This window comes from Oryx dammah, unplaced genomic scaffold (genome assembly GCF_014754425.2).
Source record: "Oryx dammah isolate SB20612 unplaced genomic scaffold, SCBI_Odam_1.1 HiC_scaffold_29, whole genome shotgun sequence".
Lineage (NCBI taxonomy): Eukaryota > Metazoa > Chordata > Mammalia > Artiodactyla > Bovidae > Oryx > Oryx dammah.
This window is the reverse complement of record NW_024070213.1, coordinates 1,650,512-1,665,901: the sequence shown is the minus strand read 5'-3', so window position 1 is coordinate 1,665,901 and position 15,390 is coordinate 1,650,512. Positions and strand designations below refer to the sequence as shown.

The 15,390-nt window shown below is 65.6% G+C and overlaps 1 protein-coding gene across 2 annotated transcripts in view; it reads left to right on the top strand.

Moving 5' to 3' along the window:
* Window positions 1-15,390, top strand: part of TAFA5 (TAFA chemokine like family member 5) — a 183,360-nt gene that overhangs the window by 101,748 nt on the left and 66,222 nt on the right. For both annotated transcript variants that reach the window (XM_040233615.1, XM_040233616.1), the window contains exon 2: window positions 13,024-13,173. In XM_040233615.1, the coding sequence (XP_040089549.1) occupies window positions 13,024-13,173 (150 nt within the window). The remainder of the gene's footprint in view (window positions 1-13,023; window positions 13,174-15,390) is intronic.

Genomic DNA, 15,390 nt, shown 5'->3' with positions numbered 1-15,390 from the left:
AGTGACCGTGAGAGCTGCTGGGGGCAGCAGCTTGGAACATGATGGCCCCTGCAGACCGTCACCTCCTCAGAGGGGAGACTGGCACTCAGGGCCACCCACCCCTGCCAAGGCGGGAGGGATCATCAGCCTGGGCCCCATTCCCTGCTGGGCGTGTGTGCTGCCTGTCTGGCTGGCTGGTGAGCCGTGAGGGCCGAGACTTGATCGATCTGGAGACACATGGGCCCAGTAGGGGGGGACACATCCCAGCCCCGCCTCTGGGGGGAGCCCTTGGTGAGTGAGCACCTCCTCCTGGGGGTGCTGTTTCTGCCCATTTCTCAGGTAGGGAAACTGAGGCAGCACCAGGTTTCAAACCCAAGGAGTCTGATCTCACGCTTAACGTCCAGGCTGTGCGAAAGCATCCATGGCAGAGGGAGCCCGGCGTTTCTGACGAGGGGCTCAGAGGGGAGCGGGCTTGTCCGCCGGCCTCGAAGCTGCCCCCTCCATGTGGGCACAGCGGCCTTCCCAGGTGCCCACTGCCCAGGCCTGCAGTGCGTGCTGTGGTGGGCACCGTGTCCACCCCAGGCGCTCCATGTCGGCGTTCCTGAACTCACGTCTTCATATTTACTCTTGCCACATCAATTGAATTAGAAAAGGCCGTCATGCACTTTTGAAGCAAGAGGCCTCATAAATACTTTATTGGAACAAGCTCAGGATTTACTTGGTCATAAAGATACCCTGGACGGCTCTGCCCCGTGATGAGTAATTGATCGGCCGGCTTAATGTTCGTCGTTTGCAATCCGGCCACTTGGGTGTGTGGCAGCGTGCATAGCTGGGCTGCGTGGTCTCTGCAGCCATCGGGGGATCCTTGTTGGCGAGGTGGATGCTGCAGCCCCTTTGCTTTCGAGGCTCCTTCATTCACGTCCATCCTTCATGTCCATCCTGCCCCCTGACCCACCCCTGCCCATGAGGGTGGTGGGCTTGGAGTTGTCCAGTTGAGCTGCTGTGCTGATCTTTGCAGAACGAAGCAGAGATAGATGAAGGATGAGCAAGTGAGCCAGGACTTCCCGAGGCAACGACCTGCCTCCAGCCTCAGCGTCCTCACTCGTGGGCAGAGGAGTCCACGGCCCCTCCTCGAGCCAGCCCTGGTCAGAGCCGGGACTCGGGTCCATGGCCCCTCCTCGAGCCGGCCCTGGCCCATGCCCTGGGAAACCTAGGTTCCGTGTTGGAGGTGCCGTCTCTCCCACGCTCACTATTCAGGTGCACCCGGGGATGCAGGACACAGCTGGAGCCCCAAGTCCCAGGCCTGGGTGGGGGATACTGGTGACCTAGGCAGGCGCTCACACAGGGATGGGCAGCCCCAGCGTCCACTTGAGGGGCAGCATCAGGATGGAGACACAGCCTTAGCACCGGCCCGGCCACACACTGTCCGGCAGAGCCCTCTTCCTTGAAGTCAGATCCCACATCCCGTGTCTCTGAGCCGTACATGTCTGAGCCTCAGGCCCTGGGCACTGCAGCCTGGGTGTTTGTGGGGCTCAGCGCTGCAGGCTCTTATTGAAACCCCCGTGTCAAATCCAACAGGAAAGGAAGAAAAGGAAGCAGAGTGAGCCTGGGTTCGGGGCGGCCAGGCTGGAGGATGAGCGGAGACAGGCCCGCTCCCCGTCTCTGACCCCAGCACCGCTGCCCTGGGACGCTTCGTCCTCTTGCTCTCTGCCTGCGCCAGCACCAGAGGCTGGATTCTGTCCGGTGACTGATGGCTCAGGCCCCCCCAAGAGCAGACGCCACGGCTGAGCCCGCAGCCCAGGTTGCAGACGGATCTGTCTGATGGGTCTGGACCAGCCTTCCAGGCCCTGCCGCAGACCCCCACCCTTGCCTTTCTGAAGTGCCGCCCTGCTGCAGGGCCCCTCGCCCCCCGCTGCTGCCGGGGAGTGCCGCCCTCACCTCTGTGCACGGCCAGAGCACGTAGCTTGGTGGCGCCTCTGGCGTCTCTCCACAGTGGACCCGCTGTGGCCGCCTCCTCGGCTCCTGACTTGGCTCTGTTGTTCTTGCAGAGGACAGTTGCATCCAATCCCCAAGTGCCAGTCACAAAGGCTGTGGCTGCCCATGTTGGTCGGCTGGCATTCTCAGCCCTTCGTGTGGGAGCCGGGGACTCCAGACAGTCAGCCCATGGGGTTTGGATCTTGGTCCTGCCAGGTTATTTATCCAGAGCCTGTTCTTGGGAGCCCCACACTGTTCCAGCCTTGAGGCCCCGGTCAGAGAGAATGGACCCTCAGAGAACCTCATGGTCAGCTGCTTCCCCTTCCTCCCTCCCTCTGTCCATCCATCCACTCATCAACCCGTCCGTCTATCCATCAGCCAGCCAGCCATCTGTCCATCCATCCATCATCCATCCACTGAACCATCCATCTACCCTTTCATCAATCTGTCCATCCATCTGTCCATCAATTCATCATCCACCCACTCATGCATCCATCCATCCGTCTGTCCAACAATCCATCATCCATCCGTCCACCCATCCACCCACTCATCAATCCATCCATCCACCCACCACCCATGCGTCCATGCCCGTGGACAGTGCCTGCTCTGTGCCTGGCAGGCGGGCACAACAGCACACCCCTGGCGAGGGCTGTGTGGTAGGTGGGGACCTGGGATCAGGCACAAGTCAAAGGCCACTGGATCCAAGGCCACTGGATCCCAGGGCTCAGGCGGAGAAGATGGGCTCCCTGGGGCCTGTCCCTGGGCTGATGGAGGCCCTGGTGTGACAGCTGCTGAGCTTCCCAGGCCGCAGCAAGAATCCGGGTCCTCAAATTCTCCCATCTTTGTGGGGCCGGCCGGGCAGGTGCTGCAGAGGCTCCGACCTCTGACCTGAAACATGGATGTGGCTGGGGCCACCCTGGAGACCCTGATTCTGGAGGCAGCTGGGGTTGGCTGAGCATCCGGATCCATCAGAACCCTGTGGACTCTCCTCCAGTAGCCGAGACTTTGAAGGGGCCTCACCACACAACAGGAGCACGTCTACAGGCCGCTGAGGCCAGCCTCCGGGGGCGGCTGGGCCCCTGTTTCCCTGTTTGCTCTTCTTGGAAAAGGAGTTTGGCTCTGCCTGGCCCACGGGCTGAGCCGGTCCACTTGGAGGCCAGGACCCAGGGGAGAGGCTCTGAATCAGGATGGGAGGGGCAGACCGACCTCGTGGCCCAAGTAGCCACTCCTCCCATCATCTGCTGGAAGCGCCCCTGGTTGCGGTGGAGGTGGCCACTGTGAACAGCAATGCTGTGTCCCAGGAGCAGGGGCAGGGGCGGCAGGGTCTTGGACTTGTGGGACAGAGGGACCTCTCGCAGGGCCCCTTCTCACCCTCGATGGTCTGGATGCCCAGCCCCATCCAGGGACTCGCCCAGCATGACCCCGTGACTCCGCTGGGCTCCAGGTGCCTTCGAGCCCAGGGTGTCCTGTCTGTGGTGCAGGGCGTGGGGCCAAGAGAGGCCAGACCCTGCCCGAGGAGAGGGCCCCAGGGGACCCGGGTGGGGATGGGGCTGGAGCCCAGAGGCCCAGCCAAGGTTTTCCCTGTGCTGCTGACACAGCAGGTGCCTGCCTCTCCGGGGCCCTGCTGGGAAGATGGTGCTGGGCTCCTGGCTGCAGGGGAGGCCACAGCTCATGGCATCTCCAGGCTTGGCTCTGCCTGGTGCAGGGCACCATGGGGGGTGGGTGCACAAGACCTGGCGGGGTGGGGCCCCAAGGCAGGGGTCTGCCTGGTTCTCTGGCGTCTCTGGCTTGGGCTGCTCCAATGCAGAGCAACGCTGCGTTCCTTTTATCGACCTTTTCAAAGTCGTAAACCGCGCCGTAATTACTCCATGTTTACGGTGCTGTGCCAACGGCGTTCCGGTCCAGCTTGGGCCGGGCCCCCGGGGCCGCGGGGACCCGCCAGCCATGCTCGCCTCATTAACAGACACGTTTGCGGGGATAATTGACCGGGAGCCAGCTGGACCGGCCGGGCACTTTGTCACCGGCGTTTCGGGGCGGTGTGAGCGGCCTCAAGGAAAACGGTGGCCGTGCTGAGTCGCCTTCACCATCCGTGAAGGCAGGCGGTGCTCGGGGGGGCAGCGGAAAGTGCAGTCTACCAGGGAGCAGGCTCTCGCTCCCCACTTCTCCGCCTGAAACCAGGTAGCCAGGCTGAGGACCAGCCCGGGGAGCCGTGAACCAGACCCTGGACCGGCCCGCCCTGCCGGGGGGAAGGTTACACCCAGAGAAGTGAGGTAGACCCCGCAAGATGTGGGAGCATGGGGCAGACAGGAGCCCTGCAGTCTGCAGCCAGGGCTGAACTCGGAATACGGAGGGGCCTCGTGCCTGCCTTAGGGGACATCCGGGAGAGTCAGCTCCTGGCCACCCTGCTCTGCTGCCTCACCGGCTCCTCGGAGCCAAGGCCACTTCTGAAGGTCCGCTGAACCCCGTTGCTGTGGCGAGACCCACCAGGGAGACTTCTGGGGTGCTGGCCCTCTGCCAGGCCACCTCGGCTCCCGGCAGGGACCTCGCCCAGTGCACGTGTGTGGCCCCAGGAGACCAGCTCCGTCTCAACACGTCTCCTTGTGGGCGAGGCTGGCCACACCCCCTCCCCTCTTTTCCAGGAAGGAGCTGGCCCAGAACCATCTCCGGGCTGGGGAGGGAGCTCTCCAGGACCCAGACGTGGGGCTCCTCTGCCTCTGACACCCCCAGCAAAACCCGGAATGGGGGCCATGTGGGCTACACTAACTGGCCCGCTCACTGCAGGCTCTGCCTCCCAGAGCCAACATCGGGAGGCCCTTCCCCCCGGCCGGCCAGCCTTGCCCCCTGGGCGCAGCCTCAGTGGTCGCCAGTCATCAGTCCCAGGGCCTGTTTGCCGGGGCTGCAGCTTGAACACACCACACTCTTTTGCGCTCCTGCAGGTCGCAAGTGGACACGGGTCTCACTGAGCTGAGGTCAAGGTGCAGGCAGGGCTGGGGCCCCCCAGAGGCCCCAGGAGGGCGTCTGTTCCTTGTGTTTCCCTGATTCTGCGGCTCATGGCCGCTTCCTTCCTCCAGCCCCCGAGCCCAGCATCACCTGACCTCCCCTCTCTGCAGTCACGCTCCCTCTGCCTCCTTAGAGGGACCCTGCGATGCCACGGGTACCAGCGTTACAGCCACACTCAGGACCTTCACTCACATCTCCACCAGTTAAGGCAGTGCTTGCCTGTGTGAGGCTCCAGGGTTGAGGGCGCGGGCCTCTCTGGGGCCATGTTTCTCCCGGCTACATGGGGTCATTTGTAACCCCTTTTCTGAGTTCTGGGTCTTGCTGTCCGTGGGCCTGGAGCCCATCAGGCGGCTGTGACCTTAGCGAGGAGGCCCACAGCAGCGGACAGCCTGTGCCCGCTCTCATCACCCTAACCGCTGGGGGTCTACTGCATTTCCCCAAGGAGACTGCTCCGACCGACAAGGTTGTGACCCCCACATGGGCCCTGCGGGCTCACCAGGAGTGTGGGGTGGAGAGGTGGGGTCTGCCCCACTCAGTGTGCAGGCCAGGAGACAGAGGACAGCACCTGCCGGACGTGCCTGGAGCTCCCCACCGCGAGGCCAGGCCGCTGGACTCCAGGCTCAGGTGGCCCCTCCCATGGAGAAGTCACAGGGCGCCTGGGGGGCGTGTCCAGCTCTGACCTGCAGGCCTCGCCCGCCCCCCTGTGGAGCCTGTCCCGATACGGGGAGTGGGCTGTGTGGCCACCAGTGTTCTCCCTGACCGCCTCATCCCCCCCCAGCTAGAGGGGGAGGGCTGGAAGGCACGGTGACCGGGTGCATGCCCACAACCACAGGGACCTGTGGTTGTGAGTGGGCCAGGCCCCGCGTGGACCTTGGGGGTAGGGGCCTAGCTGAGGGGAGCAGGGCTCTAAAGGCAGGGAGGGCAGGCCAGGGGCCTGGGAAGGCTGGCGGTGCAGGCGGGGAAGGGCCAGTGCTGGGCCTGGGGGTCCTGGCGGGCCTGGTCCCCAACCAGCATTCTCCAGGGTGGAGCACAGACCCACACGCCCACAGCCGACCTTAAAGCCATCTGCTCTCTGCAAGCCCAGCCTGGGCTGCCTCTGATGACCCTCCCCTGCCCGACTGAGGGCCCAGAACCGGGAACCCACAGCTGCTCCTGGGGGAAGCGTCCATTGCCCCATGTGGCAGCTGCAGGGGCATCTCGGGGGCCTCCATCGGCTCCTGTGTTTCCGTCCCGCGGCCCCATTGGCAGCCGGCTCTGTGATCTCACATCCCTAGGACACACGTCCCGCCTCCAGGCACCGCCCTATCCTCTGCAAGTGGCTGGCCAGCCACGGTGGAGACAGCAGGGGCAGTCCCCGACGGCCCGGACTGGCTTCTGCGAGCCTGGGTCACACAGCGCCCCTGCACCTCCTCTGTGAGCCTGGGTGAGCCAGCACACTGTGGGCGGGGGGCTCAGCTGGGGGCGGGGACACTGGCTGACAGTGGGGGCCGCCGTGGCACTGCCGAGGAGAACTCTCTGGAAACCCGCTTCGCTGCTGGGCTCGCAGCCCGCCTTCTTCCCTTCGTATCACAGGTCCCTCCTGCACCTGCTCTCCTGCCGATGAAAAGGCCAGGCCCTCGGAGCGCCCGGGTGAGCATCTCAGGAGGACCTGCCGGGCTGTCGTCTGTAAGCCCAGGCCACTCCCGGAGCTGGCGGCTGTGAGGGGACCCTCTTCTCCCTCCGTCTGCTCCCCTGGGGCCCTTCTTGTTTCTGGAGGCTGCGGGACAGGCCAGAAGGCACGCAGGGGGCTCCTCACACAGAAGGTTCCAGAAGGCACGCTGGCCACAGGAGGGGCCACCACCTGCCCTTCTCGTCCCAGCTCATCCAGGTTCTGGGCGGCAGGGAGGATGTGGCGTGGACAGGAGGGGCGGCGACCTGGGGAGCCAGCTGGGACGGGTCAGCGGGCCGCTGGGAGCTTGCATACGATCGGAGGCTTTGCTGGGAAAGCCAAGATGATTCTTCCCTGGTGTGCTGACGGGAGTGGCCAGGGGCTGACCCACAGGGCAGGGTGAGCTCATTCAAAGGCTCGTCTTTAAGCCGGGAGAAGGCGGGTGTCGTGCTCCGAGCCCTGAGGCTCGTCTCTCCGTCAGCGTGGCCTGTCCCCCGATTACCCCGCCCTTCCTGACGAGTCCCCGGTGGAGCAGCGCCAGGCAGGGTCACTGGGGCAGGACAGGGCGGGGGCACTGACCGCCCAACGTAGCCAGGACCGTCGGACACTGCCTCTGCAGCCGGCAGTGGGACGGAGGGTCAGAGGTGAAAGGTCAAGCTGGTGCTGAATGGCAGGTGTCGCGCCTGCCCAGCTGGCACTTGGTCTGCCGTGTCTCTGGGCCGTTACTGGTGGCTGGCAGCCTCTCCTCTGCAGGCTGGGGTCTGACTGCTGGCCCCTGGCATGGCCCCCTCTCCTCTGGGACCCCACACCAGCAGGGTCGGGGTCTGGAGTTTCCGGGCCCATTCCTGTAACTGGAGACGTCAGGCCAGCCCCACAGCCAGTGCCCCGGCACGCCCGGACCCTCTCCAAGGGCAGAGCTGCCTCATTACCCGGGTCTTCCCTCCTGTTGAGGATCTGCCTGGGCCCTGGTCTTCCTCGCCACCGCGTGCCAAGTGGTGACCCAGCCGGTGTTCAGCTCCGGACCCACTGGCCGCCGCGTCTGCCCTGGTCTCGTCCTCACGCAGGCACGGGCTGATGTCCGAGATCGCTCGAGGCTCCGAGTGCCCGTCAAGGCAGCCTGAACCTTTGTCCTGTAATCGATCCTGCCAGACACCCTCCCAGACGGATGTCGGCGGAGCCTGGTACAGCAGCTGGCGTGGGCTCCGGGGGTGGACGGGCAGGCGCTGCAGGGAGGACCTGGGCCAGCCGAGTCACCGCGGAGCCTTCGCCCCTCAGGCCGACCTTGGCTGCCCTCTCCACGTGGACCGCCCTCCCCCAAAACCTCCACAAGGATGCACGGCGCTCCCGGCCCTGAGAAGTGACCCCTGACCTGCAGTTTCGCTTCACGTGCCTTTGGACCTCTCCGCCCATCTGGTGGCTGGGCTTGGGGTCTGGGTGGTGGCCGCCCTGCTTTGGGGATCATCCTGGGGACATCAAGGGGCTGGTGTCCAGCCATCCTGCCTGCTCTGGCTCAGGGACTAAACGACACCTGGCCAAGCTGACTCACTCGAGCAGAATATCACAGCAGAGGCTACGCCCTTAAATGCCCAGAAGACAGCGACTGTCCACAGCCTGCATGATCCCGGGAACCAGGAGGCCTCTGGGGGGAGGGGGCCTGGTCCACAGAAATGTTCCCCAGCGTCCCTTCCTCGAGCCCCAGGCACCCAGTCAGGGTCCCGTGGACGTGAGCGTGATGTCTGTGAGCTCTTGGTGCAGACAGGGAAGAGAACGGCATGCAGTGCCCTGTGGGGTCATCGAGGGCTGGGCGCAGCTCTTACCCATCCACCCCAGCACCGCGGCCGGCAGGGGCAAGGCTGGGCTCCTGGCCCCTGGGGCCCCATGGGCGGTCTTGGGGGCACGTTCAGCTGCCTGAACCACTTGGCCACAAGGCGGTGAGCCCCGCAGGGTGGGCCCCTCCCAAGCAGGGCTCCCTCACGGGGCTCAGCCTCCACGCCTGGCGGCTGTGGCTCACCCGCTGTCTCTGTCCCTGCGGTGGGGACCGTGTCCCTGCGGTGGGGACCGTGTCCCTGCGCAAACCGTCGCCCTGCAGCTCACGGAGCGTCTGCACCCCGGGCTGGGCAAAGCTGCCTCCCGTGTCAGTGGCCACGATGGGGCTGAGAAGTGACCTGGCCTCTCCTGGGGTGCCTCCCACTCCCCCATCCCAAGAAGACTATCCCAGGGGACCCCCAGCTGCAGGCAGAGGCAACAGTGTCTAGGGTAGGGTGGCCAGCTCTCTTCCTGGGGTGAGGTCCCCACGAGTGTCAGGGGAAAAATCCAGCCTGCAGAACTGCGCGTTTGCACAACCCCCCCACGCGCACCCTGACTGCGGCTGCCGTCCAGGGGCCCAGGCAGGCGCTGCGGGAGGGCAGCCCGTCCCTAGGGGATGAGCGCCCTTTCCTTGCGTTTCCCTCTGGCGTCTGGTCTTTGTTAAAGACTGTGCTGCTGCCTGGCTCCCAGCAAAGCCTCTTGTTTCTTTCCGTCTCCACAGAAGCAACCTGTCACCCCTTGTACCCCTGGGCACACACATGTGTACACACAGGCACTCTCATCCCTGAGCCCCAGAGGGCCTCAGGTCCATGCTGGGCTGGAGGTGGGGGTGCAGGAACAGTGGCCGGGGGTCTCAGAGCCGCCTCTTGCAAGCCCCCAAGCGCCTCAGGTCTCTCGGAGCCTCTGTGCTGGTCCTGGCCCACTGTGTCCCTGCCCCTCGCCCTTCACGTGGGGCGCTTGCTTCCAGGAGTCCTGGCCTCTCAGTGTGTGCTGCCTGCCAGCGTCATCGGGGGCAGTGGAGCCAGGGGCGAGGCAGCAGGGTTTGAGCGTTTTTCCACGAGGTTCTCCAGGGATCGGTCAGGGACGAGATCTGAGACCCAGCCCAGGAGGGCAGATGGTCCCAGTGGAGGGTGAGGCCCACACAAAAGCTGGGGTGAAGGCTAGCGGATGGAATCCAAGTCTGCAGATAGCCAACCTCAAACGTGAAATCCAGTGGTGAAAAATAAGGGCTGGAGACCCCAGGGCAGCTGGCAGGGCAGCAGAGAGAGCTGGTACAGACGGCCGCAGGGTGTGTGCCCTTTGGGTGCACTGGGAATAAATCAATAAACCAGCCCTGTGGTCTCCCGAAGGCACACGGAGGAGTGTGTGCTCACGGATCCCAGGCCAGCCCGTTCCCCCCGGGCTTTTCTACACTCAGAGGCGAGTTCCCTTGGCTTTATAGGTTGATGGCGTCTCTGAAAATACATTCAGGTGGCCCCGATCCCTGCGAAGATGGCTGCATTTGGGAGTAGGGTCTTTGCATCTGTGGTCAAGCTAAGATGAGGTTGTTAGTGAAGTGAAGTCGCTCAGTCGTGTCCGATTCTTTGCGACCCCATGGGCTGTAGCCCACCAGGCTCCTCCACCCGTGGGATTTCCCAGGCAAGAGTACTGGAGTGGGTTGCCATTTCCTTCTCCAGGGGATCTTCCCGACCCAGAGATTGAACCCAGGTCTCCCGCATCGCAGGCAGACGCTTCACCGTCTGAGCCACGAGGGAAGTCCTGACCTTGTTAAGTGAACCCTCACCAAGTGCCCAGTGACCTCGTGAGCAGAGCAGGGCGCGGGGAGGCCTCGTGACCTTGGAGCAGACGTGGGGCCTACGCAGCTGTGAGGCCAGGACAGCCCTGGGCCCCCGAGAGCAGCACGGTCCCCGCCCCGCCAGGGCCGTCCTGCCGATGCCGCGGTTTCAGAGGTGCAGCCCCAGGATGCCGGTGAAAACTCCGGGGGGTTGGCCCCCAGCCTGTGACGGCTCTTTACGGCCTCTGACACGGACCGCTGCCCACGGCCCTGCTCTCAGCCTCATCTCTGCATGGATGCCTGTGCGGAGGAGTTGGGGTGGGGCCGCTGGTGACTTGGCCTCCCCTCCCCCAGCCCCGTGGGCCGTGGTCCAAGGTCACGGCATCAGGTGGGGGGTGATGGTCAGGCTGACGGCCGCCCGGGGCTGGGTGCACGGGTGTGGAAGCCCTCTCCAGCCCCTGCCGCTGGTCTTGCCCGGCCACCCGCGTGCAGTGAGGGTCCAAGACCCGGAGGCGTGAGGTGCCAGGGCAGGGTTTTCCCGCACCGGGCTGCCGAGGCCAGACCCTGGTCAGGTCACGGCTTGGGTGGCAAGTGTGTGGCTGGTCGGATGGTTGCTCCGTTAGTTAGTGACCAGGGCTTGGGACCCTAGGAGATGCGTGGCTCTGCCAGCTGCTGACGTCTGCCAGAGGTGGCTGGGGCCCGGGTGGGCCGCAGTGAGGACGGGGGACAGCGCAGCAGCCCCGAGGAGCTTAAATAACAGCTGGACAGAGCCCGCGCCGCAGCCAACTGCACAGGGCGGTGTGGGGCCGGCCTGCGAACCTGCATCCTCGCGTGAGCCTCCGTGACCAAGCCCTGCAGGCTGTGCCCCGCCTGTCACCAGACGTGGCCTCCTCATCCTCCCGGGACACGTCCCTGCTGCCTCTGTGGGTCTGCCGACTGACATACATGTCTGTCTGTCTGGTTTCACCCCAGTCCTGGTGTTGTCTACAATTTTGTAGGTAACCAGCTCAAGCAGGTTAAACCTGCCGCTGCAGCCTCAGCCTCAGGAGGCTGTGCGGTGTCAGCCTGAGAGGGGGCTCTGCTCAGGAAGGAGGGGGGTCCCAACAGTCGGGAAGGAGGTGCCCAGGGCTCCGCGTCCCTCCTCCTGTGCCTGTGTGGCCCCGTGAGCTGCCCACCGTGGGCCCCTGGTGGCTGGCTTGGGGTCCCTGTGCACAGCCCCCTTCAAGCCCAGGGCCGGGCGATGCAGACGGCCCTGGGCCTCCTGAGTTTGAGGTTGCACCCAGGTGCAGCTTCCCCCGGCCAGGGCAGCTCTGGGCTGACGGAGCTGGTGGCTGCTCTGGGCACTCTGTCCTGCCAGCTCGTGTGATGCTGCCGGGGACCCGGCCCCAGGCTGGGCTGAGGACCTGGAGGTGACCTCAGGGACAAAAAGGCAGGATGGGTCAGTGCAGTGGGCTGCTTGGAGGAGGGGACCAGAGGTGACGCAGTGCATCAGAAGGGCCCCTGGGGCTGCAGGCCACCAGCTGGTCCCCTGCAAAGTGGACTCTGCCACCCCCCGCCCCTGCAGGTGGGGCCCCTCTCCTGGGTGTCACCTCCCTGTGGCTCCCTTGTGAGCTGCGGCGTGCACCCTGACCCATCTCCCTACCGAGCTCGTGGGGCAGACTGGGATCTGTAGGAGGCCGTGTCCCCGAGCTGGGAGGGCCCCTCGGGGCCGCGTCCTGCCCGCTTTCTCCCACAGTGGTCCCAGGACCACGCGGGAGGCGGCATACAGTAGGTGCTTATTGTTTGCTGAGGGAATGAGAGTGAGGCAGAGTGAGTGGACACCCTGGTGGAGGCTGTGGCCGCGTGTCGGGGCGGGTTGGCCCACGGTGAGGAGGGGTCACTGGGAGTTCTGCGGTGCGGCCTCCGTGGGGTGGTGGGGCGAGCGGCTGGGCCGCCCCGTCTGGTGTGACCGCTCAGAGCGTCGTGGTTTACGGGGGCGGGCCCTGCGGCCGGGATACTAGCCACGCCAGCTTCTCGGGGCGATGCCTGCTCTCCCTGGTGGGGGGGTGTGGGCACGCGCGCGTCTGTGTGGCTCAGGGTCTGTGAGCCTCTCGCCCCTGGCGTGTCCACACCTCAGTCCTGTATCCGTGTAAGCCGTCCTCTGTGTGCACGCGCCAGGCTCAGTCCTGTATCCGTGTAAGCCGTCCTCCGTGTGCACGCACCAGGCTCAGTCCTGTATCCGTGTAAGCTGTCCTCCATGTGCACGCGCCAGACATGTGGAGTGCATGTGTTTGCACCTTCTGTGTAACTGTGTGTCTGTGCAGTTCACGAGCACGCGCGTGAATAGGTGTGTGCCCACCAGGGGCGGAGAGGGGACCCTGGGTGGCCTGGCCTGGAGGCTAGCACATGCGGCCCGCTCTCCCCTATGGAGTGGCAGCCGGCGCAGCCCCCAGAGGTCCTGGGAGAGGGTCTGGGCTGGATCCCCCACTCCAGGTCAGCTGGGCCCCCATTGCCGAGCTCCGCGCAGCCCCGCTCCTGACTCGGGAGTGGGGGGTCAGTCCCTTCCCTCCTTCCTTTCTGGCTGGGACCGAGACTGGCCACAGTTAATGTCTTGCCTCGAGGGCAGGGCCTCCAGCGCCCCGCCGCGTGAACGGTTAGGGCACTGGGGTCCCCTGCGCGTGCATCGGCGTTCACAGGGCCGGGCTCACGGCATCGCTGGCAGCAGTTTGGACGTCCCTCAGGGAGCGGCCTCTGTCCCCACACTGCACCGCTTCCTCTTCATGGGGTGGGCTCGGTGTGGCGGGCGCCTTGTGGGCTGGTCCCCGGGGTGCGTCCACTCAGTTCGCCTGTGCGTCTCTTGCAGGTCAGCTGGCCGCCGGCACCTGTGAGATTGTGACGCTGGACCGCGACAGCAGCCAGCCACGGAGGACAATCGCCCGGCAGACGGCCCGCTGTGCCTGCAGAAAGGGGCAGATCGCGGGCACCACCCGAGCCCGGCCCGCCTGCGTGGACGGTAAGAGCCCAGGGTCCCCCGGCGCCTGCCCCCAGGCCGTCCAGGACGTTCCACCTGGGCCCCCTGCTCGCTGGACAGGGCCCCGAGCAGGCACCTTGGGCTGCCTATGGGCGTGGAGGCTGGGGCACCACGGTCCCCATGTGGCCTGAGGGTGTTCCTTGGCTGGTCAGGCTGGCTGTGGGCTGAGCGGTCCAAGATGCTGCCACGAGGTGAGGGGCCCAGATGCCCGTGAGGCTGCTGTTGCCCTCGGGCCTGGCAGGCAGCAGGTTCCCAGGATCCCGGGACAGCCAACGCGCTCTGGAGGTGGGCTGGCAGTTCCCCAGAGGCTGAGCCGTCGAGGGGACGAGACATGTCCTGTTAACCTCCTTGATTTGGGGACCGTCCTCGGACTTCACAGAGAGAGGAGCCCCTCACCTTCCATCAGGCACCAACATGGACGCACCCCCTGGTACAGGGGGATGCCGTGGGCACCGTGTGGGGTGCGGGGTGCTGACCCAGGGGGCCCAGCAGGAGGCCCGGGCATTCTGAGGCAGATGCGGTGGCCCAGCAGGGGTCTGGTGACAATACCAGCTGGAGGCGGGGCAGCGGGCGAGCTGGGAGGGCAGAGGCCGCAGTGGCCGTGGGAGCCAGGAGCCCCGCCCGCCCCATGCCTCTGGCAGGGCAGACCCCCTCTTCTGGTGGCCTGGGGGCTCCTGGGGCCTGCTGTGTTGGTCTAGGTTCTTTGGGATGGGTGGTTCCGCGCAGGGTGTGGGGGCCTTGGTTCTGCAGGGAACTGAGGGAGACGCGGTCACGGCAGTCTGTGAGGCTGGCTCCAAGGTATCAGCCAGTCCATCCCGTGGGGCGGTGGGGTCACGTGGAGCTGGACTTGGACCTGGGCTCTTCCGACTGAGCCCTGGCTCCCCTAGGGCCTCTGTGTGCGCTCTGAGAGTCCTGGCCCCCTGGTTTAGTCTGCTGCCCCCGCCCGGAGTGGTGCCCCCCCCCACCCCCTGCTCTGACCTGGGGTGCAGGGAGGCCCCCTGGTTCAGTCTCCTGCCTCTGCCCGGAGCCCTCCTCTGCTCTGACCCGGGGTGTGAGAAGGCCCACCGTGCCTGCAGGGGATGGTGGTGAAGGTGACGGAGAGGTGACGGGCATGCAGACACAGGCGAGCTCTGGGCACTGAGGCCAGGAATTCACCAGCAGTGGGGGTAGGCCTGCATTGGGAAGGGGGATGTGTCATCCCAGTGGGTGGGGTGCTCTCTGAGGAGCTGGCGGGTCCTAGGGCAGCCCCCACAGTGAGAAAGGCCCCCAAAGAAGAGATCAGCAGGGCCATGAGCCCCATGCCAGGGACAGGCCGACTCAGGAACCCGCCAGTTCAGCAGCAGCCTCTCCAAGGACTGTCGGGGACCTGGCCGGGCGGTGACTCTGCTCAGGGCCTGGAGCCTGGAGCTGTGGCCCCATCAGGCCTCCAGCAGGACAGGGAAGCCCTGGATGAGGGCTCACTGGTCCAGGCCCCGGTGCCTTTGGCTACAGGGGCCTCACCCGCAGAGCCTGGGGTGTCCAGAAGCTCCCTGGGGGCACTCGGGGCTCTGGGACCACCCCCCAGCCCCAAGACCCACCCTGCTTCCCTCAGGCCCGTGGCCACGGCCGCTGGTCCAGAAGGGCTCCGTGGGCGTGTCTGGGGCACCTGGAGGGTCAGGACCTGCCGTCCAGGGCTGGAGCAAGTGGCAGGGTGCTGCCGGGGCTGCGGGTGCCCTCTGAGGGTCTGGAGCTGGTCTGGTCTCTAAGAAGCCGGGTCTGTCTTTGTTGAGCATCTACCCGTCAGCGTCCCGTGGACGGGCAGTGACTGAGCAGCCAGGTGTTCGTGCGTGGTGCTTGCATCCTTGCCTTTGGGACCCTTCTCAGAAACAATCGCCAGGGCTCCTCCAGGAGGACAGGCCTGGCTTCTGCAGGCTGCTGCGCCGACCCTGGACCTGGCCAGCCCCTCGGGTCCCGGGTGGATCGCCGTGACCCCAGCGAGCTGAGCTAAGTCCCCACACCCCGAATGTCTGCAGCTCCTGTAACTCCGGGCGGCCAGAGCGCCTTCTAGTGCCTTCTGGCTGGCGTTGATGGATTCTTCCCGGCCAGGAGGCAGAGACGGGCCAGGCGCAGGCCTGGCGGGAGCTCATGGCCCCGCTTCCTTGCCCTCTGCTCGTTAGCTCTGCACGCCTACCGGGGAGCCGGGTCAGAACTGATTACTAA